Raw genomic sequence first — 27,864 nt, 5'->3', positions numbered from 1 at the left:
AAGCTCACAGTTGTTTTCCAGTTAATTATAGATTCATTAGTTGAGTCTCCCTGATGTGACTTCATGTTGTCATTTCCAGTTCAGTCTGCATGATGAGTCACTCCTACTCTAGAAAGGATAAACACTAAGCCATATATGTTCCTCAGAGTCTGAGGGGGGAAAAAAAAAGGAAGAAAGTCAGGTTAGAAATCAGGTAAGAGCTCAACTACAATTGGTCCTTTATGTCACAGTGTCTGAAGTTTCCATGACCCTAACTAAGTTTTCAGCAAGTATAACTTATTTACACACATTTAGAGAAGAGCATAAATGCCACACAAGACCCATTAGAAATATAGAATTTATTTCTCTTTACATTCAGACAGCAATATGTTGCAGATTTGAACATGCCACATCTTGTATCATAGATGACTTATGGATCCTATGTGTACAGTTGTGATAGCTATTGCTAGCCCAGATCAACACAAAATGTGTTTCTGGAGTGGCTCTTGAGATCTTTAAGCCATTAGCAGAAATTTTTGCAGAAGGGTAGTCTTGAAAACCCACTTCATAGAAATTCATCTGTCATAGCCTATGTTATCCAGTTGCTTACTATATCTTACCTTTACAGCTCCAGATCTCAGGAAAGCAATTTTGACAGTAGCACTGGACAGGGAGATTGAGGATTTGCTCCTTATCTTCCCTCAGGTAGCAGTTCTCAATAAAGGTAATACCAGGTTATAAGGCCACCAAATTCCTCATGGTCTGTGAGCTGCGCTTTTGGCAAGGCAGCTCCCTTCCCATCCTTTCAGAGCTGCAGACCCTTCCCCCCTTGCACATCCAGGTGCAAGCTAAGCAAGAGAGTCAATCTTACAGTTCTGACAACATCCTAAAACAAGTTATTTAAGTCAACTACAACTAAAAGTCTGTGAGCAACAGGAAAAAAAGACAAGATTATTATGTTTAAAGCTTCAAAGTACCATGAACAAGAGGTATCTTCACAACCAGTGTCCTGACAGCATCTGTTCAGTGTACTTCACTTCATCCTTACAAACTCAGAAAAACTGTGGTGCTCTTTTCCTTTTGTCTCTTAACTCTCCACACATTCAGCTCGAGAATACCAGGAGCTGCAGTGCATTATCACATGAAGATGGGGAGGGACAGGGGAGTGAGAAGAGTGAAAAGGGAGGGAGAGAGGTAGAGACACTGCTTTTAGCAGGCTCTGCACCAGCCATACAGAGAATACGCATACACATGATGAGGGATTTTGTTGCTCCAGTTTGTGGTGTAGGGTTTTTTTTGGTTTGTTTCTTTTTTAAAAATTAAAAAAACATTATTCCTGCTAAGGCTGGTTGTGCAAAATTAGTTTTCAAGAACCACCATTCAGTCTGACTCTGTTCCTGTAGGCTGACTTCCTATTGATCCATTTCTCACTAGCATCTTGCTGTAGTTTTTCTGCTGTTCTTCTTTGAAAGTATCTTTGACTTTTGCACGTTTCAGACCTCCATCCCTGGAACAGAGCAAGAGAGAAAAGTAATCCGTCATGATTGTTACCACTATAGTTAATATAATACATAGTTTGATAACAATCTTAGTCAACTCTAGAGTCTTAACCTAAAAGATTAAGATGGCTTTTCTTCAGAACTTCTAGAACATTCAAGTTTAAGCATGTTTATTAACGCATTTACTTCAGCCATAATGCTTATGCAGTCCAAACTGAGTCTAGCCCATTAAAACAACCTACTCATGTCAGTAATGGGTTGCACCTACCATAGATATCTGCCAATCTGGGATACTATTTGCCCAGACTGTGGAGGCAAGTCAAGCTTGTGTAACACCATAGTTGTCTCTTGCCTTACATCATTCAAAGGGCCAGCTGGGCCTCATAGTTGAATCCATTTGCCCATTCTCTTCTTCAGAATCTTGCCCTCAAATTTGTTTCATACAGTCCTATGAAATCTAGGCATTAGGCTGCTACTTAGTGAGGCAGGACATGAGAAAGTAGGAGCAGAAAGCCTCAAGCCCCGTGTTTTACTTTTTTTAGTTTGTCAGTTTTGCCAAGTAGCTTCACTTCTACTCCTTAATCTCAGCATGAGTCTCAACATGAGAAACAACTGTGAAGGGGCCCCCTTCAAAAGCATCAAGCCTTCAGGTGAAACTCATTGCATGAGAGTTACATGCTCTAAAGACTTTATGCATCTTTTTTATTTTTACTTTCACATACATGCATGTGAAGTTACTCCCTTGTTTTCTCCTGAGTGGAATAAAGTTATGTTGAATGTTATCTGTCACAAAGCTAAGGGAAGAGGCAGTTCTCAATCAAACTAACATGCAGTCTAACAAGGATGGCATCACTCACCAGGGAAGTTCAGTCAGTCCTCCTTGGCGAGCAATGGCTGACTTCACTCTGTTTGCAAACTGAACAGCATCTTCGCCTTCCTTCAAGAGTCATAAATTCAACATAATCAAAGCAGAGAGAAGTGAATTGAAACAGATTTCTATAAGCACTTCTTATCTGCCGCCTCAAATTACCTCACTGCCAAACAATCCATCCCTTATCATGCCAACACAATCTGATGTTCCAATGGGATAATAATTTAGCTTATTTTTCCCCTGAAGTGTTGAAATTGGGGGTATTTTGCTCCAACAGGATGGAACATTAACAGTATTGCTACTGTGAATAGCACTATATTTACTGCTATCTTTTGCATATTTGATGCTCTGCTGATGGTATCAAGCTGCATCAGGAAAAGCTAAGTCCAATCATACATCAAAGTCAACACTAACAGAAATCTAGTATAAAACTCTGATTTGGAGACACGGGGTTTTGGGGAAAGAGTAAAAAGATGCACTTGCAGACAGTCAGGTTCTTAAATAGTGATCAGTCAACCAGGTGCTAGATTACCTTTCTAACCATCGGTGGCATATACCACACATTGCAAACAATGGCCCAGCTGGTCATTATTCGCAGCAGATAGCTCACGATGTTATATTTGCTGCTGTTCCAGAACGCATCTCCAAACTGAGGATCATACTGTAAGGGATCACAAAAAAAAAAAAAAATAAAACCCTTTCCCCACAGACCATCACAGCCTGTCTCAGATCTGAGGCAGATGCTTTCAGCCACATGCCAGAATAAGAGAAAATTCACAACTGATATGTTTGCTTAGAGTGAAGCTTTAGAAAAATTAGCCTGTGCTTATTAGGGCTGCTTGTGATTACCAGACAGAACCAGAAGCAGACATCACCGATTTGCCCGAACAGTCAAAAGAGCTAAGTCTGCTGAGAGCTGCATGCTTCTCTTCCCTTCAGCACTGGGAAGGACTAGCTGGATCTCCTTTCCTTCCAGCTTTCTGGAGGAAGAAGCTGACCCCACCAGGTCCTACCAGCCAGGCTCCATAGGCTGAAAGACTTCACTTTCATTTCAGTCACTTGTACTCTAGGAATCATCCACAGCCAGAGCTACTGTGCTTTCATTAGCAGCTGTAGCAAGACAGCTTCCTACCACCCTGACAAAAACAGATCCCAAACTTTGAAATGCAGCAGCCAGCTATTTCGACTTACTTTGATTGCAACAGGATAGATTGTCCCTCCTATTTCAAAGCTCCCCTTCTTGAACATCATCACAGATGTATTGTTTATGCAGGTGCCTGTCCAGAAGAGAAACTAAAGTCATTATTTCACACAGACTACCACATTTCAGTAGCAACACTACATCAACATACAGGTCTAACACTCACTGAGGAGCAAATGCAGGCCCCGTATGGGTAAGTTAAACATCTCTCCCATGCTTGCTTTCATCCTTTGTCTTGTGACTGACTCCCTGAATGAAGCCAGAACATGTGCGAGACAAAATGCATAAGGCTGAGGTTAGATCTGTAGGACAGTGAATTGATATTCACAGGGCAAAAGAAACAATCTTCCCATTCTTCTGCCTACAGCTTCTGCCAGGAGAACCAACAGCCAGGGACAGTGTTCTGTTTTCTTTGTGAAATCTCACATTAAACATGAAAAACAGGAATGCCCTAATAAAATCTAAGTCAGAGGTGAAGATACATTTGAGCACCAGAAGCCATGAAAAGAGAACAGGGGTGACATCCACACTGAATAGTGACAAGGAGCTTCTTACCTTCTGGAAAAATTAAGATCGGGAGCTTGCTTTTATCTGCCACATGTTCCCTGAGTCTGTGGAAGCAGAAGGAAAGATTAAAAACAGCTCCTTTCTGCTCTTTCCCCAGTCAGGTGCATTAAAAATATCTTTACGTATAACACATTTATTTGAAACCAAAGCCTTTTACTGCACACTAATTTCTACTTGCTTTTCTGTTTCTGACAAACCTGAAGCTTTGTGCAATCCATCCCCTAGGCCTCTGGTGCATTACACTGAGGCAACATCCTGTTTTCTTTCCTCCATATTATTTTATTAATGACTATTAGGGAAGCCAACAAGTGTATGCCATTAAGTCAGTCCAATTAACTCATTCAACTCAACCTGCAAGAAATTGCCTACATAAGAAAAAAGTTTGTACAATGGTTCATCCAGACTCTGCTTATTTAACAGCAGATTTCTTAAAAAGATGGCTCCTAAATGCCTACAGCTCATACTACTTGAATAACACTTGGATGACCTGGCAAAGCTGTCCTGCTGTGCAGAGACCAATGAGGTGGTGAAGTAGTTAATCTGTCAAAATTAACCTAAAAGTTCTTTAGAAATTAGGAAGAATTTCTATCACTGTACTACAGCATTTACAGGTATGCTTTTGGTGACATTCTGCCTTTTAAGCAGCTCATTTTTATAACTAGACACATTTTTGCCCCTTACCCAAACAAGCAAAGCTTGTTATTTTTAGTGGCTCAATTTCAAGTGAAGTTGAGAAAGTTTGTGTCACAGAAAGCTCATTTTTTCCAATCGATATCTCTCTTCAACAAAAAGTCCCAGAATTTGAAGTATCTTCACATCCTTTCAAAATATGTATCTGAATTCATCAGATATTAATTATGCTGATGGCTACCCAAATGAGATGTTTTGTGACAGTCTGCTGCAATGCAGACCTTACCAGAATCTTTGGTTTGAACCGTTTTTCACCCTATATAAGTTTTCCAAGCCTTCCTCAGTGACCTGGGAACCTGACATTTTGACTGGTCTACTGTACCAAAGCCCACACAAGCAAGCATATTCAGGTCATTCTGAATGATCTGGTTTGCTGCATACCACCCTTACAACTCACTCCAAGGACTGCTGTTGAGCCACTGATTGCTTCCACTCCTACCTACCTCTACCAATTTGCAATACTCTGCGTCATTCTAGCCTATAGTAATGTGGAATTACAGATACCTCGTATCTCTGTGATTAGCATTTATTCCAAATGATGACTGCTGGTTGTAAGACAGCTAGATATGGCTCCTGCTAAAAGAAGATGCTTTTGCAAGTCAGCCTTTTGCCCTCTCGAGATCCCAAGGTTCCAAGTTCCCTGTTTCCCTTTGCAACCTCAGTTTCTTGGGCTTCTGTCTTTCCAGAGCATTAATTCCTCATCTGGGTCTTTGACTGGTCAAAGACTCCTTGGGGATTACATACCTCTCTCAGGCACCAGTAAGTACAGGTGCACGGCAATCCCCTGCTCCAACCCACATCTCACCTTTTTGTCACTAGATGGCGGTCTTTCATTTCTGAGCGTTCAAACCAGACGTGAGGGCAGGCCTTGACTGTGGCTCTCTGAATAACTCCCATTAGCCCACCATGAACCTGGCCAACCTGCAAGCCCAAAGCACATCAGCATATCAGATGCCTGAAAAGCAGAACTTCCTCTTCTGCATCCTCCTTAAAAAAAAAAACCCAAACACACTGGAGACTGCAAACCAGGATTGGGCAGTGCCCACAAAAACTATTAAAATGCATTCACTTGAAAGGATCTAAACGCACACATGGAAGCATATCTCAAGTATTTCATCAGATGAAGAGCCTAGCATCGACACTATCAGAACAACTTCACCAGCATGTAACTTGTAGGCCAAATTCAACACAATTTATACTTCTCCCCGCTGATTAGTGCTCAAGTTAACATCTCTACTGTGAAAGTTAAGTTTGAACTCTAAAACCAATATCCCACAATCCTTCCCTTTCCTGGTCTCTCTCCCTCTGCTGTGGTCATCATTGATCTCATACCATTGCATAGCATCCATCATTTGTCAAAATGATCGCATCTATTGGTGATGTATGGTTGGCAACACAAATTCCTCCTTTCTGAGGCTTGTTTTCCCTGCAATTACAGAATTTTTTTGTTAGACTAGTGCACTAAGCACATCACACTCACAACCATTCCATAAAGTTGTCAGGTGAGTCAATATCTAGTGTGACATTAACCTGCAGGTCAGGAAAAGAGCTGTCCCATTTCAAATGGGATACTCACACATGTAGAAATATACACACACTTTTGCTATCATAACATCAGCTCACTCACTTGTTATGGTAATGGATAGTACCGGACAGAGCTCTGACAAGGATGCGGGAGCACGTGAGGTGGACCACTTCACTCAGATAGTTTTTCACACTGAAAGAAATCACAGGCATCTGGAGCATCCTGGAAAGCAGCTAGACGTACACAATATTCTCCAGCCTTCTCAACACAACTCAGGGCTGAAATTTTCCTGGTACTCTGGAGCACAGAGGGATACTCCCAGCTCTATCACTCACTTGCTACAGCAGCTGAGGCAACACGTCATACCTTTGGTCTCACTTACGTAGACAAGACTGTCATCTCCTCACTGAGTACTTTTTATCCCAACACCATTATCTCCCCTACAACACTCCCTTTGAGTCTCTCATGACAGCAAGAGAAGCCCAGAAATCAACCTCAGTGCCAAGCCTGGCAAGAAGCCAACCTCAGCCCAAGTTCCAAATGCTACTAAAAGCAAGGCCAGAAGTTTGTGGGTGGACTATCAGTAGTTTATCACTTGTAAAATCTGTCCAGTTCTAATCTTGGGCTGTTTGCACAATGCAACTTGGCAAGTTTGTCCCTCTCACCACACACAGTACCTACCTGCTGTTTGGCAGCTGTCCTACTATTGTTGTCCCCACAATCATTGAGGTGATCCCAATGGCAGCAAGGGTAAAGCTACAGACAAAATAGACATTAAATCAAAACAATTAGTAAAACTCATTTTAATATAATTTTCCCCTTTAAAGTGGAAAGAGGTTGCAGAAATTCAGTTATTCCTCAGATACTTGACATACCCAGTTCTTTAAATCAACAATTCCCTGACGCATTGCTCAAGGTCATGGCGCAGCAAAGGCAGCAGATTCAGACACCCCAATGCATATAGTGTCAGGGAGTTAAGAGCTTGCCCAGCTTACACGTATGTTGCTGACATAAATGACTTAGGGGAAGCATTCACAGAAAAGATGACCACTAGCCCTAACCTATTATCCACAGTAAATGGCAAGAAAAAAAAAAATGTTCTGAATGGCTTCTTAACCATTCAAAAGAGTTTAAGCTGTTCATCTTCTGTATCTACTAATGCTGCTTTGGGGTTAAAAAAGCTGAGACGAAGTTTCCCAAGAAAACACACATTTACATGTTCCCGGACTCAGGACCCATGAGCTTACCGTAGGGGCAGCAGCAAACAGTAACGCACTATAACCCCAATGACCCACACAACAGTCAGCCTCAGGCTGATGTAGTGGAAGTTAACATTAGTCCTTGTGAGGAGATTCCAGGAGACCAGCTCTTCAGAGGAAAACCTTTGGGTGACTTCATCTTCCACAATGGCCTCAAACCCTTTTCTGCAGAAGTAGAATATGTCAGAGAATTCAAAGTCCACTCGATGCAGACGTGCGATTTCTTTCTCCATAGGCGTTTCATCTCTTTCAATGATACCTTTGGAAGGAAATGGTAACCATATGAGGAAATAATTCTATACACTAACAGTAATCCTCCAAATCACTCACTGCTCTGCATTACTCGAGGAGACAAATTTACTGTCAGAGCCCCTTCTATGATAGCAAGATCAGATGGGTAGTTGAACACAGTGTACTCTTCAGTAGGCCACTTAGAATCACAGAATGGTTTGGGTTGGAAGGGACCTTCAAGATCATCTAGTTCCAACCACCCTGCCATGGACAGGGACACCCTCCACTAGACCACGTTGCCCACAGCCCCATCCAACCTGGCCCTGAACGCTTCCAGGGAGGGGGGCATCCACAACTTCTCTGGGCAACCTGTTCCAGTGCCTCACCACCCTCACAGTAAACAATTTCTTCCTCATATCTAACATAAATCTACCCTCCTTCAGTTTAAACCCACTCCCCCTTGTCCTATCACTACATGCCTTTGTAAACAGTCCCTCTCCAGCTTTCTTGTAGGCCCCTTCAGGCACTGGAAGGCTGCTAGAAGGTCTCCCTGAAGCCTTCTCATCTCCAGGCTGAACAATCCCAACTCTCTCAGCCTGTCCTCATAGGAGAGGTGCTCCAGCCCTCTGATCATCTTTGTGGCTCTCCTCTGTACTCCCAACAGCTCCATGTCCTTCTTATGTTGGGGGCCCCAGAGCTGGCTGCAGTACTCCAGGTGAGGTGTCGAGAATGGAGTAGAGGGACAGAATCACCTGCTCTGACCTGCTGGTCACACTTCTTTTGATGCAGCCCAGGACACGGTTGGCTTTTCTGGGCTACAAGCACGCATTGCCAGCTCATGTTGAGCTTTTCATCCACCAACACCCCTTCTCCTCAGGGCTGCTCTCAATCCATTCTCTGCCCAGCCTGTAGTTGTGCTTGGGATCACCCCGACCCCTGTGCAGGATCTTGCACTTGGCCTTGCTGAACTACATGCGGTTCACATAGACCCACCTCTCAAGCCTGTCAAGGTCCCTCTGGATGGTATCCCTTCCCTCTAGAGTAGCAACCACACCACACAGCTTGGTGTCATCAGCAAACTTGCTGAGGGTGCACTTCTAGCTCTCCTTCCTCACACAAATATCTTGAGCAGCAAATGTATCAAGTTCTTTTGCCTATTGAAGATGAAGCAAGAAAGCAAACCCTTCCCCATCATCTGAGAAGTCTTCATCTCAGTAACTTTATGCAAGACCATTTTATGCTTCCAGAAGAAACCAAGTGAGACGTTGGCCTTTCCATTCCCTTCTCCTGGTGCTCTTTGTATTTAAGGGCTTCCCTGTTCCTATCTCTTGTCAGACATTCTGGCATCCCACAGCCACATTCAGCTGAGACACGTTCTACTGCTACCTGCCACAGCTACCGCAACAGCTACCTGACACCTGACCAGCTTTGAACCAAACGCACCTCCCTCCCTTCACAGCACAGCTCTTCTACAAGCAGACAGAACCACACTATTTTTATTTTAGTTTAACTCAAACAAAGAAAAACCTTCTAAAACACAGAAAGTTGTGCCTAGAGGTGCCTTGATATAATTCAGTTCGGCACTAACAGTCATGCTTCAGTTTATCTCTGCCTACATAATGCCTGGCAATAGAAGAGAAACCTGGAGAGTTCAGAATTGCAGTACAAATAGCAAGTACTTGCTCTCCTCCCCCCTTTTTGTTTTTTATACTTATGGTCTGATAAGTACCAATTTCTCACTAGAGGTTTCAAAGGCAAGAACAAATGGTGTAAGCTAAATATAAAAATCAAGTAGCTGCTTTCTGCTAAGCAAGTCTGGCTCCAGAAATTGATGACTGAAGAAATCTAGAATAACATTTAACCAGAACAACCATCCCCTGAGACACTCAACTAGGATTAGAGGTCCAAGTTCAGGTTGCCACTGTCAGACACCCTCTGACAAATTGCTTAATCTCTCTGCTTCCATGTCAAGATAAAAAATGGGAAAGGAGGAAGCACCCAACTGCTTCAAGCTACTACGCACTTTCCCATAAATACACATTCCACAATGGGGAAATCTGCATCCCAAGGAAGTCTTGCCAGCAGCAAAACTCTGAATACTTGCTGTGCAAATTACACACAACATTTAAATTACAAGTGACACGGAAAATCTTTGTATTGCACTGTAGCATACATATGGGTTAACAAAAGAAGCTCCAAGACACAAGTCCCACAAAACACTGAGGTAAACACTAAAGAACAACATGCAAGGGAGATGTCACACTGCAACAAAATCTATTAGCACCTTCAACTATGAACTTGGCAGCCACAACTCGCAATTCCACCAGCAGACCATCTCAGTGCATTGTCCTATCACTAGCTTATAAATATAAATCATTAATATGGCACACCCAAACACTCACATGCCCTTTGGGATCTAAATTATGCAAACATGCATCCCATCAACCATTTAGCAGATGGACTACACTTGTGTCCTATTTTAAATCCAAACTAGAGCTCTAGTTTGTGGTTCAATTTTTCTCTCAGTCCCTTAAACCTCTAAGCTGTGAAACATCCAGGACTGTAGGCGAGCCAGCCCAACCTGTCTGCTCCATGCTGCTGCTGGGGTGGGAGGCAGGTCACAGCTGAGAAACGGGCCAGGGGAACTCTGCAGCACCTATCACACAAATACCACTCTTCTCTCCAGTTCCCAGGAGAATTGGGAACTCTTCCTCCTTATCCAGCCCCCAGTTCATCATCAGCCAAGCAGTTGGTTTCCCTGGCTCCTACTTCTTGGCTGAAACCAGCCCAGGGTTCAAGGTTAACACACTGCTGGCACAGCCAAGATAGCACAGCTGTAACATCTTGCCTCACCAGCCTGCGCTGTTATTGTTACACGACACCCCCATGCACAAGCTGGTTTGCAGCCTTGGGACAAGCTACTCTGAGCCAAGATCTCAGCAGCACCATAAGGTATTACGAACAGAATTAAACACATGCTGCTCAGGTGATGTACTTAGTCTTCTTGTAATCAGAAGGAACATTTAATGGCCTTTAATCCCTTGGCCATGGGCAGAGCTGAGTTTGCCAAAGACAGCTAAAAGGCAGCATTATGCAGGAGTACAGCAAACATCACTCTCAACCAAAAAAGCTGTAGCTTCACTGCTTCACTCAGTGCCATAGCACAAGCCCCATACTCTAGTCAGCTAATTATACCAGGCTCAAATTTGACACTGTCTAGTTATAGTCACATTATTTGCATAAGCTTTTCTTTTAGTGGATGTCACTTTTAAAACTCTGACTTAACAGCATTTTTGTGTTTTTTAAACCAACCAACTTGAAAAGGACTGCCTTTTGACACACCCACACTGACAGCTGAGAGCTGGTTATTCAGCTGCAATGAGATAGACATCTAGCCTCCAAGTATCTGCTCAGCCAAGAGCTACCATTGGGTCCAGCACATAAACATGCTGCCTTCTAACACAGTGGGACCTTGAGGTAACAGCACCAGGTAATTCCCCACACAGCAACTATACCAGCCAACATTTTTCCTGGGACCATTCCTTATCACACCAACACAGGGTCACTGTCTGCCATTTCTGCCCACAGATGTGAAATACATTGGATTTCATACTACAGAGAAAGGTTGTGTCTCCTCAGTCATCATCTCTCTTGTTTTTCATATTGAGGGACACTGGATTTTAAGATCTTTGGGGAGGATCATTTTTGCTCTGCCTAGGAACAGGAAAACTTGCCCTTGTACATGCATCTGCAATGCTCCCTCCTATCCTGACCCACCTCCTAGTAAGGACTGGATGGTCAGGAAAGATAGAAGAGGTGCTACACATCCCCCTTCAGCACTTAACGTGCATATGCATACACATACACACTTACCTTTACCCTGTTTTAATCAACTACTCCATAATTCATTATCACCGGGAATTTCTCCTCCCTCAGTAAATATTGTGTAATGCAATTGGGCTTCTCTACCTGCTCATGTTCTGTCACCTCAGGGGATGCCAGCTTATATACTGCACTGTTAGGCCTATACCTGCCCTGGCTCTCAAGTACTTCCATCCACATGCAGGACCACAGACTCCTAATCACAATGCAGTTAATCCTATGCTTAAAAAGTTCCCAAGAGCAATATACAGAGCACAGCTTGGCACTGCACACTCCACATCTCCTCTGCTCCCGCCTCAAATAAGGAATAGTTAGGCTCCATCTTACTGCAGTAAGAGCTACCTACAGGGTAGCAAGGTTTTAATTTTAATTTCAAATATAAGAAGGACAATAAAAAGTGTGCTTCAGACCACCATTGCAATTGTGTATCCCCATAAGACCACTTGAACATAGCCTGCATGCAATCATCCATATTCATTACCTCAGGCCATTTTTACTACCACTAATGCTCCAGACAGTGAAGTGCACTCATGAGCCCAGGTTCCGAACTACAGCAAATGTTAGCACTATACATCCCTCAGTCACAAATACAGGGGGAATAGGTACCTGTAGTTTTAAGGAAACATAGCTCATAGAGCATAATCCACTAGCTGGGTCCTCTCTCCCTTTACCTTTCTTTTCTAGAGAAGAAAAAACAATGTACCAGAACGATCAGATGTCTTGGAAGACAAGAGCTCCTACTGTGCAGCTAAAGCAGCACAGTTGGATCTCTTGCCCTCTCACTGACCCGTGACATGATGGGACACTATCACCCTTACAGGAAGAAAAAGGATATCCTGCTGCATCACTGACAACCTGTGAAACAGATAGCAGAGCACTGACATTATTTGGAAGGATCGCTCACCTTGCCTTCCCCCAACCCCCAACACCTCCCAACTTTCAGGACACTGGTGAGTGATATGGGACATACTTTTTCTCAGCCACTTTAAAGTCAGCAATTAAATAAGACAAATTTTAACCTGTTTTAAGAGCTGCTGCACAGTACCTCCAGTTTATTACTACAGGTGCTAATGGACAGCTGGATCTGCTACCATCAGAGCCTGTTTCATGCCTGGCCTGCAGACAGTACAATACCAGTGTTTACAGTATTGATAAGGATACTCCTTTGGAGATGAAACGCAGACTGTATCATGTTCACATGAGCTAATTCATAGAATCAGGTAACGATTTGTCTACTAACTAGCAAGCTGGTCGTGTTTCCAGCTGTGCTGCCTAATGAGGGAGTGCACAGAAAATGCTGACATTGCTGTCAAAAATGAGCAAATCAATAGCAATACGAAGGCAGTCAGGAACCAGGAAAAAACCAAGCGCTGGCTGCAATCATTGTTCAGTCTTCTATTTCCTGGGCAAAGTCAGACTGCTCTCCCTGCACTTACAGCCAACTCTGACCTAGTACAGCCTACCACAACACACACACAGTATGGGTTAAGACACAGTAAAATCACTCATTTCAAAATTAGGCTAAAGGAAGAAGTATGAAGCAACTCTTCAGCTGTCTTTCTACAGATAACGAGTGTAAGACATTTGTCTGGCAAACACTGAGGTAACTCCAGGGGCCATAAGGTGAATAATAGTAGACTGAAAAAAGGGAACAAGTGTACCACCACACACTTCCATCCAGCAGTCCTACAACAGAAAAAGCACTGAGCTTGGGAAAGAAAAGTGCTGTTCACTAAACATTCAGATCTCCTCAGAGATTGTGTACTCTGATGCCATTAAGATTGAGACAGCCAACCAACAGCCCTGTAAGTAGTGACCTAAAGACAGATTTCAAGACAAAAAATCAAGTTCATATTGTAACTCAAAAATTTCCTTCAATTGAGGACAGTCTCCATCTTAAAACTCTAGCTTGTTTTGTTAAACTCAGTGGTATTTCATACCCTTCATTTCCTCATCCCCTGATTTTTCAATCATTCAGTACAAAGCAGTAAAAGAAGCATTTCATTCTGCAGGAACAGTTCTTGTGCCAGTAGCATTGCAAAACAATTAGATGTAACAGTTAGCTTGTAATGACCCCACCTCTTCTCCACTTCTCTCACACACATCTAACTTCTCCATTTGAAAAGGACTCAGTTCTACTTTAGAACATTAGTCTTGTCAATCTGACTTTGCACCGAGCTCTCACCATTAGCAGCAGGAGTCTTTAGCATCTGTGGCTGTGGCTTTTTGACACCTTTTTCTATCCGTATAGTGGCCCACTGTTGAAGAGAAAGAAAACATTAATGTCGCAAACGTAGTATTCACTTAAGAAAAGTTGCCTAAAAAAAATAACAGTTAATCAAAGACAGGTTCTGATTTTTAAAGGATATCTTAACCGAGTAATCATCACCCATCTTCCTCAGACATGTCCACAAATCTATACACAGCTCCTTTGAAGAAACACTGTATTTAATAATCAAAGAAACTCCCAAACATTCAGTGCTAGTCAGTACTTCCAACTCTGCTTGTCAGTCTTCAAAAAGCCAACTTGGTGCTTCACAGATGTTTCAGTTCCAGTTCAGATACACAGCCACCAAGAGCCTGATAGGCCTCTGTCAGCCTTGCTACTTGCACACCAGCCACCAAGTCATGGCTGCATGGGAAGTTCTGGGAGCTGAGCTAGACAATAGCCCCTGAGCACGCAGCTCATGTTCAGAGCTGACAGACACATCACAACTCAGCTTGTCTTCTTTCGGAGTAGTTCACCATACTGAAGCAAAAAAAAAAAAGTCCTAACTGGGTTAAATCAAACTGAGGCCTGAACACAGCTAACTCAGCTAAAAACTAAAACAGCATTTGCAGTCGTGAGAAGTCTCATTTAAGCTCAGTCTCAGTCCAAAGAGGACTGCTCCTTTCCAAGCTGAACAAAACTGTAATTTCCCTTGACTGTACAACTGCTCATTTATTGGCATTTTAGAGTTCTGAGTAGCAGAGAAACAGGCCAAATCACCAGCTCTATGTGTAGCTGCACAGAGTCCCTCCCCCTGCCCTTGGGAAGGGCTGCTAGTTCACAGGTGTTAACCCGCTCTTTTCTAGTGGGTGGCCTGGGAAAATGAGATTGAAATAGGTGATAAAGTAAGCTCTGCTCTCCAATGACTGTCAAAACTTCCCACCAGCTCTGCTCCCTGCAGACCCCTGAGCCACACGTCAGAAGACCTCCTCTCATTTCCAGCCCTGATGGGGCTAGAGCCAGTTTTATCTCAAATAAAAGGCTTTCTTGACCTTCAGCTGACTCAGTTCCACACAGTGCTTTTAAATAGCCCTTCTACCTCCTATATCAGGCTTCATTTTGTACTGGGTTAATGATTATGACTCCTTTGCCGCCCCAAAGCCTGCCTGGCATACTTTGCTTTAACAGCATACAGATGATCCTCACTGGTCTGCACAGAAAGGACCCAGACAAATGCTAAACCACATAGTTTCCACCTCTCCTCTCCAAGAGAGCTGTGGAGCATTTGGGGATGCAGATCTCTTTTGAAGGGTCAGCATACTGACTCACGGCATTATCTCCACTACATAACTTCCCAGGAACAGCCAGGACTGCTTACTATATCCAGTCTTGCTGAATCACAACCTACCTGCCAATATATTCACTGCTTTTCTCAGTTCTGCTGCTGCTAAGGCAATAGCTGTTCCAGGAACTAATTTTACCTGTAGGAGTAACTCTACTTTCTGGCTACACATCATCCTCGGCAGCGTTATGGCCACAAAAGTTCTGGGAAATAGCAAAATGAAACATTGTTCAATGAAGAAACTATTCACAATACCTCCATTTCTACATTTCTTCTTCTAAATGGATTTGGGGGTACAGGCAGACCAGCAAATACATTGACACAACCATTCTCTGACCAGACTTGAACCACTGTATTCCACAAATTAAAGTCTCTGTAAGCAGATATGTCACTTATTACATAGAAGAACAACATACTTGGCTAATGGTCTCAGCCATATACACTAACTGAGAAAATAAGTTTTCATCTCCCTCTTAAAGAGGTCATCAAAAATCTAGCAGTACCACCTTTTGCTTTGCAAAACCTGGAAGAACAGTTTCTGTTTGATGTTCAGAAAGGGCATGCAACACTTCCTTCACAATGCTCTTGCTACAGAAATCCTGCAGTTACAAGTTCACGCTAGACAGCATCAAAAAGTTTGAGCCTCAGCAGAAGCCATGAGGACACAAGCTACTGAGACATGCCTTTGTAACGCTCAAAAACCTGCAACACCCTACTGTACTGTAAGTATCTTTTGACACTTTGCTATGCAAAGGAGGCAGTGGACTATTCCCAAAGCAGATAGAAACTGCAGGGTCATGTAACTCAACAAAGTTTCTACTGCTTAGATGCATTCATCTCCCTATTCAGAAACACACATTCCTGTTTCCAAAATAGTCTGACTTCTGGTCCACAGGTTCATCTAACTTCAGAAAGCTGCAGTACCCCACCTGGGAGATGGAGGTACAGGGGCAAAGAGAAAGATTGGAGAGTTCCCTTTACCCTCTACCCATGCCTTCCCAGGAGATGGGAGCACCGTCACAAGCTTGACACCAGCGTGGCATCTTGTACAAAGGTTGCACAGAGCATTCCAGGGGATAGCTGTCTTGTCATTCAAGCTGAGGCAGTTTTACTTTTGGTGCCAGATCTCCCAGGAGATTTAAGCATGCTTCATAAAGCCAGCAAGGATGAGATCAGCTTCCCCTCTCATTCCCCTCTTGGCCAGGAGCCTTTGGGCATTCATAAGGGCCCACGTCTACCAGATGCTACAGCAAACCAGTTTTAATTCCTCTATGTCAGCTTTCTTCTTACAGAATCATAGAATTGCTTTGGTTGGAAAGGACCTTTAAGATCATCAAGTCCAAGTTAAGCTAATGCTGCCAAGACCAACCACTAAACCATGTCCTCAAGCACCACATCTACACGTCTTTTAAACACCTCCAGGGATGGTGACTCAACCACTTCCCTAGGCAGCCTGTTCCAATGATTGATAACCCTTTCAGTGAAGAAATTTTTCCTCATATCTAACATAAACCTCCCCTGGTGCAACTTGAGGCCATTTCTTCTTCTCCTGTTTCTTGGGAAAAAGACACCAACACCCATCTTGCTACAACCTCCTTTCAGGAAGTTGTAGAGAGGAATAGGGTCCCCCTAAGCCTCCTTTTCTCCAGGCTAAACTACTCCAGTTACCTCAGCCGCTCCTCACAGGACTTGCTCTCTAGACCCTTCACTAGCTTCGTTGCCCTCCTTTGGACACACTCCAGCACCTCAATGTCTGTCTTGTAGTGAGGGGCCCAAAACTGAACACAGTACTCGAGGGGCAGCCTCACCAGTGCCAAGTACAGGGGGACAATCACTTCCCTAGTCCTGCTGGCCACACTATTTCTGAGACAAGCCAGGATGCTGGTGGCCTTCTGGGCCACCTGGGCACACTGATGGCTCTCAACCAATAGCTCCAGGTCCTTTTCCACCAGGCAGCTTTCCACCCACTCTTCCCCAAGCCTGTAGCATTGCATAGGGTTGTTGTGACCCAAGTGCAGGACCCAACACTGAGCCTTGTTGAAACTCATACAGTTGGCCTTAGCCCATGGATCTAGCCTGTCTAGATCCCTCTGTAGAGCCTTCCTACCCTCAAACAGATCAACACTCCTGCCCAACTTGGTGTTGTCTGCAAACTGACTGAGGGTGCCCTCGATCCCCTCGTCCAGGTCACTGATAAAGATATTAATCAGAACTGGCCCCAGTACTGAGCCCTGGGGAGCACACCTTGTGACCAGCCGCCAACTGGATTTAACTCCATTCACCACAACTCTTTGGGCCCGGCCATCCAGCCAGTTTTTGACCCAGTGAAGAGTATGCCCCTCCAAGCCATGAGCAGCCAGTTTCTCCAGGAGAATGCTGTGGGAAACAATGTCAAAGGCTTTACTAAATGTCCAGGTAGACAACATCCACAGTCTTTCCCTTGCCCACTAAGCGGGTCACCTTGTCATAGAAGGAGATCAGGTTAGTCAAGCAGGATCTGCCTTTCATGAACCCATGCTGACTGGGCCTGTTCACCTGGTTGTCCTGTACGTGCCACATGATGGCACTCAAGATGATCTGCTCCATAACCTTCCCTGGCACCGAGGTCAGTCTGACAGGCCAGGAGTTCCCTGGATCCTCCTTCTGGCCCTTCTTGTGGGTGGGCATCACATTGGCTAACCTCCAGTCAACTGGGACCTCCCTGGTTAGCCAGGGCTGCTGATAAATGATGGGAAGTGGCTTGGTGAGCACTTCTGCCAGCTCCCTCAGCACCCTTGGGTGGATCCCACCCAGCTTCATACACTTGTGTGTGTCTAAGCGGTGTAGCAGGTCTCTAACCATTTCCCCTTGGATTATGGGGCCTTCACTCTGCACCACGGCGCTGTATTTCAGCTCAGGGGGCTGGGTACCTAGAGAAAAACTGGTCTTACTCCTAAAGACTGAGGCAAAGACGACAATTACATACCTCAGCCTTTTCCTCATCCTTTCTCACTATGTTTCCCCTCACAGCCAATAAGAGATGGAGATTCTCCTTAGTCCTCCTTTTGTTGTTAATGTATTTATAGAAACACTTATTATTGTCCTTTACAGCAGTAGCCAGATTAAGTTCTTGTTGGGCTTTGGATCTCCTAATTTCTTTCCTGTGTAACCTCACAACACTTTTATAGTCTTCCTGAGTTGCCTGTCCCTTCTTCCAAAGGCCATAAACTCTCCTTTATTCCCTGAATTCCAGCCAAAACTCTCTAATCAGCCAGGCCAGTCGTCTTCCTCACCAGCCCACCTTTTGGCACATGGGGACAGCCTGCTCCTGTGCCTTTAAGATTGCCTTTTTGAAGAATGTCCAGCCTTTCTGCACTCCTTTGCCCTCAAACCACCATATTTCCAAAACCAACGCATTTTCTAGCAACCAAGCAGCAAGACTTTACTTCATTTAAGCTAATCTTTCCACTTATTCTCAGGCACCTGAAATAAAGGCACTATCGTCAAAGCCAAAATTTGAACTTAGATCAAGTGAAAAGTCTGTTTATATCCAGTTTGTTAAACAAGAGAGATTACTCACATTGCTGCATGTGAGTAACTTCCCTTCTTTCCTGCTAGCTAGGGATTTGCACCATCCGTCACCATTTCAGCTGGTTCCTATGCTAAAGCACAGCTTTAAGCTACAAAGAGCTATCACTATGTAACCTGATCCATCCCACAGAGGGGAAAATAACGTGTTTGTACATTAGAGATCAAAAAGCATGAAAAAACTATAAGCCATAGCCTCTGTTCTAAACAGGAGATGAGCAAAAGACTGGTGGGTCTTTTGGATTTATGACTTATCAGTAACACTGACACAAATATAAGTGGCTTCTCCCAGTTTGTGGGCTGGTGCTGAGCAGGCAGTCTCAAGTACCTTGGTGCAGACTTAAGTCTTTAGCAGGGATTCCTGAAGCAGGTTTGGGGAATGAGTATAAAACACCCAGCTCCTGAACAGATTAAAAATAGTTCTGCAGTTGGGATTACCCATTGAACTAACACAAAGTTAGAAAGCAGCATGATCACAGAAACTACACAAACACCACCACAGGTCTAAATTTGAAATTTTGGTATTCCAACTGCTCAGGACAAAATAGCTCGGATGCTTTATTTGCACACTGCATGGTCTGAAGATACCATACTTGATTAAGCAAGGAAAACATATCAACCTTTCCCCGAGAAGGTTTCTCTCCTTGTTCTCACAGGAAAGGCTTCTAATTTATCAGCACCTTAAAAAACCAAACACACAGCAAGTGAACAGCCTATACAAAATGGCCAAAAGGTCAATTTCACTTATGCATCACTAAGCAATTCCCACATATATAGGGCCTATACAGTACTTGACAAAAATCCAGTTAGACCTCCGAGGCAAAAATCACATATTATTTACAAAAGACATCACAAAAACATCTTATCTCCAGATAAGGTAGTTGCCAGATGGGCAACTGTCTCCAAAGCCAAGCTTGACATGTTTCATGAAAGCACACCTACAGATACTTTGTTAATATCAATCACAAGCCAAGTTACTAGGAACACTTCAGGGACTTTGCCTGTTTCCCTAACAGATGGAGCTTTGCCTTTCACCCCATTTATCACCTTTACATCACCCCTGGCTTAATAGCAATGCTTGACAATTATTCAGAAGAGGAAAGAACTACTAACAATGACTGAAATGTGCAGTCATACGGAGTTAAATCACTGGTGTTCCCCTGCTGAAAGGCACTGCTAGGTCACGTTCAGAGCAAAAGTTTATATACTAGTTTAGGTGAGTGCTCCTCCTTGGAGGCTCTCCAAACCTCAATAACAACAGAAAGATTTCACAGTACCTCCCACACAATGCTACTTGTTTAACACAGCAAAATCTCCATGCCAATTATTGGGTTGGTTTGTGTGAGGAGGAGAGGAAAACACCACCACCAAGAGGAACAACCATTTCCAAGAGAGGGCAAAAGGTCCTCTGTGGTCTCCCATGCCATCTTTTCCTCATTCTGATGGGACATCCTTGTCACTGCCTCCAAGAAGCTTTCCAAATTCTTCTGCACACGAGTCATATAGCAAGTCCTTCCTGGTGGAAGGTATCCAAAGAACAAAGAGTCCAGCTCTACAGAAAAACACCAAGGGCATCAGCAACAGAAATGCCAAGCAGCTTCTTTTCACCAGCTTCACAAACTGTTATTTAAGGCAAGCACTGAATACAGCTGCTGTTATTTTTGAACACCATTTGCTTATCAACAGTATCAGAAATACCAGTGTTCGCATACTGTGAAATTGAGAGCAGTTTTGGGTCAGGGTTGTTGACCAGAAAGATGCTGCGTTAATTAGTGATGCAACCCTAGCAGAGGGTAACCTCCAGCTCTGCCAACCTTACTTATGTGCAAGGAGCCTTTATTATTAAATCTGTGGAAAACATACATAATGGCCTTCATAGGACTGGGGTCTAGGTTAATACAGCCCAGGAATTTACTTTGGGATTATGACGCAGATTTGCTAAAATACTATCCAAAAGCCAGTCCAAGCCCTGTAAACAAGGGTGCATCATTCATATCAGGCACATATCCAAGACATGTTTCTTGTTAACATCTGAGCTGGCAGCCTTCAGAATTACTCTCTCACTTCAGAGCTCTCCATTTCTCCTCTGTCTGGCAGTCCTTGAAGGATACCAATTACACAGATAGAGGCCTTCATTGACACTGCGCAATGACATTAGTCAGCAAAGCTTACTTCAGAGGCCAGTGAGTTAGAGGAAACATTCAAAACCCCACAATGATTCACCTATTCATTAGCTTACACATTCTTCTTTTCCCTTCCCCACCCTTATACCCAGCACCACATGCAATTCTGATGGTGGCTCATGGGAAGAAGCTGCAGCCTGGCATATTCGAGACAGGACATAATAGTCCATCCCACTGACCCTACACAGCCAGAACCTACAGTTTGACTGCAGGCACCAAAAGGTCTTCCCTGCCCCTCCCCCGCCCCGGTATATTATTCTCAAGTTTAGGTTCATTCATATTGCCAGGGTTATATCCAACACAAGTACCTTACCTTTGACTTTACCTCCTAGCTACCAAATAACGTTACACTCTTGTCTAGTAAAAGCACATTCCCTGCAAGGCAGCATAATAAGCTATTAGAAATTGCTTCTGTTACAAGGGGCTGCTATTAAACCCAGATGGATCAGTTACAGGACGTGAAAAACACCAATGACTTCAAGCATCTGTTGTGCATTACAGCACAACCAGCAAAACCAACCACCCAAAGAGCCTCGAGAGATCTAGGGCAAGGGGCATTCAAAGCACTTGCAGCCATCAACAAACTATTAGCTCTAAAAATATACAATAAGGTGAAGTTAGTTTATAGCCGGGCTATTTCTTAAGAAAAGTGTGACCCAATAACTTCACTTCCTTCAGGCTAGCTTGTTTCTTAATATTTCACAAGTAACATGCACCATACAGTTTAAAAATACAAGAAATGTTTTCCCATCAGAAAGAGCAAGCAGGGCAGTCTGTACAAGTGCTGCTGACAAGTTAGCCCTACTGTCTCAGGAAGCTAGGCACACTCCCAAAAAAACAGCAGACTGGAAAAAAGTGTATTGGAATTAGTTCTCAATGAGGTGAGCTGCAATCTATCAAGTAGAGATCATCACTCAGGAGGCTCATCACTACTGCCAAATATACAGGCACGCAGTCTAAACTAGTCCTCCCGATTTTCTACAAACTGAGAAACAGATTGGTCTGTGGCAGTGGCTGCTCTATGGGTCTTAATGAAAGACAAATGACTTTCTGAAAGGCTAGATTTCTCCACTGCTTGGCAAGAGAGCTCAAATGGCATGCTTGCAGAGGCCTTATCAGCCCCAACTCATAGTAGAGCTTATAAAAGAGGCAACAGACTAAGAGGAAAAATGAGACCGAGAGGTAGAGGCACTGTCTGATGAGGCTTAAAATCAAAGAAATGCAGCATGCTGCAATGATTGCAACAGGCAGTCCCCAGCATTGCAGCAATAATAAAGATTTCTGTGGCAAGTGATTTCACAAGCATCAGCATGGCAGGTGACTAGCCCAGACTAGCTCCTCATAGGATCAAACAGCTGCTGGAGATGGTTTTGTAGCAGTAACTCAACATTTTAAAAAACATGCTAACATGGTGCCAGAGATCAATTTATTAACACTGAAAGGGAAGCCAGAGGCAGAAGTGAGCAGTTTCCTAAAAGTTTGCTTAGTTTGGTAAGGCAATTCAGAAGCAAGTTAATGTACTTTAAGGAATAACTATGTGATAGGGGAAGCAGGTTTTCTAATAGCAAGTAGCCTGTCTGCCACACTGCATTCCTCTCGTATTAGCATAGCTGGTCATACTTTTCTGCTCTTTTCCCCCTTATCACATAGGAAAAAATATACTTACATACTCCATATAAAGCTGGTTATCCCTAGTGCAGTACTTAAGGGTCAAATGCAACCCAACAGAAGCACATCCTCAACACTGCTGTCTGTACATGCTGCATTTTGCTTAGAAACTTGTTCCTTGCTGAGGCAGCCCAACATAGAGAAAAAGCTATTGTGCACCAACAGATCTCCCTTGTCAGTAATGTCCAATAGTCAAAGTACAAGAACACTTTGTTCTTAAAAGGATCTTTTCCCTCCCTTTTCCTGGACCATGCTTGCAGCACTGAGAAAAAGCTTCTGCCTTCCTGAAACAAGCGGGAACAGATTTATTTTTATTGGCAGGAAAAAATTCAAGCATAAGTCCAGTATCATTCTCAACTTGCTCCATACCACAGCCTAGACAACAAATGAATGCCACAGACTCATTTTTATATGCCTTGTTCGATCTGACATGACAATGGACCAGCAGACATACCACAGCAAACTGTAGACTCTCCCTGGACTATGGTGCCCAAGTTGACAGACTTGGACGCTCACAACAGATTAGCTTTAATAAAGTACATGTTGTTACCCGACAATATATGCTTTGTAGGAAACAAACTGCACAGTCACTGTGTCCTCCCACTATGCCACTATGTGGGATATAAACAGGCAAAGCTGGAGAGCAACTTGGTATTCACCTGGGGTGCACAAACAGCCACCACTTTGCAGACAGTTCCTGTGATCTAGCTCATCAAAGAGGCAATGAAGGCAGCAGCACCATCCTAAGTGCTCTGCAAGCCCAAGAGCCCACCCTCCTGCAAAGAGACAGGGAAGACGGCCTGGGAGATCCAGGGCTGGAAACCAAAGAGGAAGCTTAAGAAGCTATAAAGTTAACCACTGTGCTGAAAAAGGTCTCAGCCATCAGAGACTGCAGCATCCTCTGACTCGACATAGTCACAAAACATACTGCTTCTCAGAAGAAAGCCTGCATACTCAGTTCAACAGACCAGAAGTTTCAGACACCTGGGCAACTGCAGAAGGCTAGCAGCTATGTATTTAGCACTTTCTATTGTTACCATAATTTTTGGCAGGGAAAAGTCAGGTGTGGCAACATGTATCTTCAGGGGCTCCTGCAGGCACTGCTTGGAACCGGCTGGCAGACTATCAGCCTACCTCTGTCAGGCTGCTAACCAAGACAGACTTGTGAGCCAAGGAACAGGAGACACTTCACAACAAAACACTTTCTTTCAGGGATTCTCCCCATGGAGGTATTCTGAGGGCATAAATAATTCACAGGCAAAGCAAAGCCAAGTTGAGATAAGTGGATTACCTAGGTGGATTGAGCTTCTTCAATCTCCTGCAGCAAGTCCAACTTACCAGACTCTTCTCCTCAGAACACTTCCCAATTTGTCATTGGCTTTTCTTTTATATATATACATACAATATTTTTATATATAATATTTATGTACAATATAATTATGTATTAATATTATATATTTTAACATCATGAATGGCATGTAATTCCAGAAAGTATTTAATGCCAAAGGAATGGCAAGTCTCAAGTCATTATTTCCACCCTTAGGCATCAGAAGAGCTCTTACAAGTCACCATCATCAATATATACAATCAGCTGCTTCTTCATACTTCTACCCAAGATATTTTGGGTCACCTCTTGTCGCAACATTTGATGACACTAAAAAAATAATGATTAATGATCTAAGAAAAAAGAACGTAAATTGTGGTTAATCACAGGTGAAGGCAACTCATCTAAACACGACTATCTTACTAGGCCATCTGGATTGCTCCCTCAGGCCAGTGTGACCTTTGCCTCCTCAGCTTCTGCTATCCAAAAAATTTTTTCAGTTAACAACTGTGTCTTCTACCCCTAACAGTTATTCCCACACCATTCAGGGCCCCAGAAAGTACTACAAGTAGGTTCATTCTCACCAAAAGTATTAAAACATTTTAACTTAAGATGCATTTAACAGATGCAATTTTTATTAGGTGGCTGGTGTGGTTTTTTTTCCTAGATGAGCACCAAGTATCTTGAAGGCAATGAAGTACATGAGCAAGGTTTGACTGAAAGCCTCAAAGAAAGATGAAATTAGACAAAAATCTACTTTCCATAGTCACATACTGATGTATATCGTATTGCCACAGACTGTGCCTTGCATCATTCTACTCTTCCTCCTTACAAGTGTTTTGTTGGTTTGGGTTCCCCTCCTCCTTGGGAAAAGCACAATAAAGATTTAAGCCAGATCATTTCCACCAGCCATTTTAAAACACTCTTCCTCACCACTATGAGCTTCAGAGGGAGCCTTTTCACACACATATGAACTATGCCCCGTCCAGAACACAGTTCCTTTGCAAGAAACTCACTGTCCCAGAGAATCTGTGGGAAGATGGCAACAGAGGTGCTGGACACACTCGACTCGGATGGGAGTCCGTGTCTCTGAGCATCAGCACGCTTGGCACTTGCTGCTGCAGGCGCTGGGCATGCTGCCATACCCTCCAAGAGCATGACCCAGCACTGTTTCTCTCAGGTGGTGAACAGCTGACACCACACAGAGACAACCGCGCCCAGGACATGGTACAGCCTTAGATGACAAGGTTTATTTCACACTCCTGCGGGTTCAAGGACCACACACCAGAGTCTGCACAACCACTAAATGCATACGGATTTAGGTTCCTGCCTAAGGGCTCGAACTCCAAACGGACACAGGTGATGCCAGACAGGGCGTAACCTACCCCCTCTCCTCCTCAGCCCTCACTCCCCGACATGGATCGGGGGGGACAGACGCTTCTCTGGACTCCCCAGACCTGGGCAGGGCCTCACAGGCGGGAAAGGCCGTCCCCATCCCCTCACACCTGCCCGCGGGGCCTTCCTGCCTGCGCCGGGGGACCGCCACCGCCCAGGGCGCGGCTAGAGGCAGCGGCAGCGGAGCAGTTACGCGTCCTACGGCCGGAGGAAGCCGTGCCCGGCCGACGGGGCCCGCCGGGTCTCCTCAGGACGAGGCACAAATGCGCCGGCGCCACTAGGCGGAGAGGCGCCGCTGGAGAGAAGCAGTCCGGGCCGGGGGGAAGGGGAGACAGGCCCAGCCCCCCCTTCCCCAGGTTGCAGTTCGCCCCACGCCGACCCCGAGCGACACCTCACCGCGGGTGCCATGTTGGAGTCCCCGGGGGCGGCGGGACAAGCCCCGCAGGCCTCCCCCACTCCCCCCACGGCGCGACCCGGTGCGCGAGGGAGGTCGCCGGACTGAGGGGACTGCGGCCGCCGCCTACCTCCAGCGTCTTCACCAGGACCCGCATGTAGGCCTCAGAGATGCCCAGCGAAACGCCCAGCGCCGAGGGTAGCACGATGAAGGCGAACACCAGCGCCAGCCACACCGCGCCCACCCGCGCCGCCGCCAACCCCAGGTCCTCCATCGCGGGCAGCGCCCGACGACGCGACCGACGCCGCCGCCACTGAGAAGGCGGGCGCTGCCACCCGCCGCCCTAAAGCCCCGCGGCCGCCCCCGGGCCGCCCCCGACCCGCCCCGCTCCGCCCGCCCGGGGCCGGGCAAGGGCAGCGAGGGGGGTGGCAGCGCCGCCCAGCCCCGGCATGAGCTGAAGGGGACTACAGGCATTTTCTTTAAGTAGATGTTAAGCGAGTATCTTCCTGTAAAGGGGAACAGAGGGTGCTCCTTACCGAACACATCCTTCTGGAAGTGCAGGGCTAGGGAGTTGGGGCTTCGCCTTGGGAGGTGATGTGGGGGGGACGGAAAGCAGCAAAAAACAGGCCACGTCCACACTGAAAACTCGTGTTGGAAAAACGGCTCCTGCGCAGCCGGACGGGAGGGTGGCAGCACTGCTACGGCCCACCTTGTGCTTTGTGGCGGTGTGTGGGCAGGAAAACCATAGGAAGCCCAAAAATAGCAGCTCGGGAAGTAACAGAGAAAAGGGAAAGTTCCTGGGTCTATGCACAGTAAAGTAGATAAGGGCAGCTAAAAAATTAAGAGACAAGGTCTGTGCTTCAGCCAGCAGCATGCTTGGTCCATCTGTGTTGTGTGTCCTGCCTTGAGCTGGGAAGAGGAATTCACTGAGGGACCGGCCCCAAGAGCACCCAGCCAGGCACTAGGCACGCGCCAAAAGAAACAAAACTTTGTGGAAAACAGCTAGAAAAAGGTTTATCTGCCCGGGCGTGTGCACGGCAGTCGCATAGCACTTGGGATGACACAATCTATACCAAGAAAGTCGTGTTAGCAGAAAGAGGCTGAAGTAGAAGAGGGATGGCAGCCTTGCCGAAGCATCCTGGGGAAGGGAAGAACATTTTGCTCCAGGAAAAAGGCCTTCAATCTAATGTCCACATGCGTCTTTCATAGGTGTTTCCTAGAAAAGGGACATTTCATTTCCCTCTCCATATTCGAGAGGTGAGAAATGTATGTAAGAGCCGAGTGCTTGGGATCCCAGGAAAAACCTGAATTAGACTCCAAGGCCTTAAGAGCTATTTCCAGGAGAGTCATGTGGACAAGGGCGTTGGATTCTGGCTCCTATTTTTGGTTCCATCACTGCGTCATCTTGGACAAGCCTTCTCTGCTCTCGGCATCTCACCTCTCCTCCGACTCTTTGCCTCATCTAGTGAGATAATTTCTCTGAGGCAGAGACAGGATGATCCCTGATGAAGCCTCTGGGCACAACAACCACAGAAACAATCGTCCAGCTAGATCTGAGATTGCCAACCAGCACTTCAGTGTTTTCATCCCTCTAAGTGTTTATTTGTGATCATGCCTGACAGGCCCAGTTAGGACTGAAGGCAGTAGATTGTCAGTGCTGTACACACATTAATGCAAGAGTCTCTGCTCCAAAGAGCTGTACTGCAAGTGATTTTCAAACATTACAGGGGTGTGTGGATCCAAGTCAATTAAGAGTGCCCAAAGTCTGGAACAGAAATAAATCAAAAGAACATTACTTTCCAAACTAGGTGATATTCACAACACATACACCCATGGGTAGCTTATTTTAAATTTGTATTTTGTTCATTGCTTCACAAGCAGAAAGTGATACGGGGCATTTAGTACTTGCTCATGAATTTTCATCTGGGGTGCAAATGGCAGAGGCCAAAGGCTTGGTTGGTTTGTTTGTTTTCACCTGGCATTGAGGAGCAGAAGTCTCCATCCAAAGGACAGATGTAGCCCAGGTAGCAACAGTGGATGCTGTCTAGCTCCTGAGGAAAACAATACAGTGTTCAGAG

At 44.9% G+C, this 27,864-nt stretch overlaps 1 protein-coding gene across 1 annotated transcript; it reads right to left on the bottom strand.

Moving 5' to 3' along the window:
* Positions 1-320: 320 nt before the first annotated feature.
* On the bottom strand, positions 321-26,245 carry LOC129206190 (glycerol-3-phosphate acyltransferase 3). The gene is made up of 12 exons (XM_054825006.1): positions 25,917-26,245; positions 13,890-13,962; positions 7,580-7,850; positions 7,014-7,088; positions 6,435-6,524; positions 6,140-6,233; positions 5,613-5,728; positions 4,106-4,161; positions 3,541-3,626; positions 2,882-3,010; positions 2,336-2,415; positions 321-1,486 (listed from the first exon to the last, which is right to left on the bottom strand). The coding sequence occupies exons 1-12, from the start codon at positions 26,058-26,060 to the stop codon at positions 1,360-1,362; spliced, it is 1,341 nt and encodes a 446-aa protein (XP_054680981.1). The 5' UTR covers positions 26,061-26,245; the 3' UTR covers positions 321-1,359.
* Between the last annotated feature and the right edge of the window lie 1,619 nt (positions 26,246-27,864).

This window comes from Grus americana, chromosome 4, assembly GCF_028858705.1.
Source record: "Grus americana isolate bGruAme1 chromosome 4, bGruAme1.mat, whole genome shotgun sequence".
NCBI lineage: Eukaryota > Metazoa > Chordata > Aves > Gruiformes > Gruidae > Grus > Grus americana.
The sequence above is the reverse complement of the archived record's forward strand: the minus strand, read 5'-3'. Positions and strand labels throughout refer to the sequence as shown.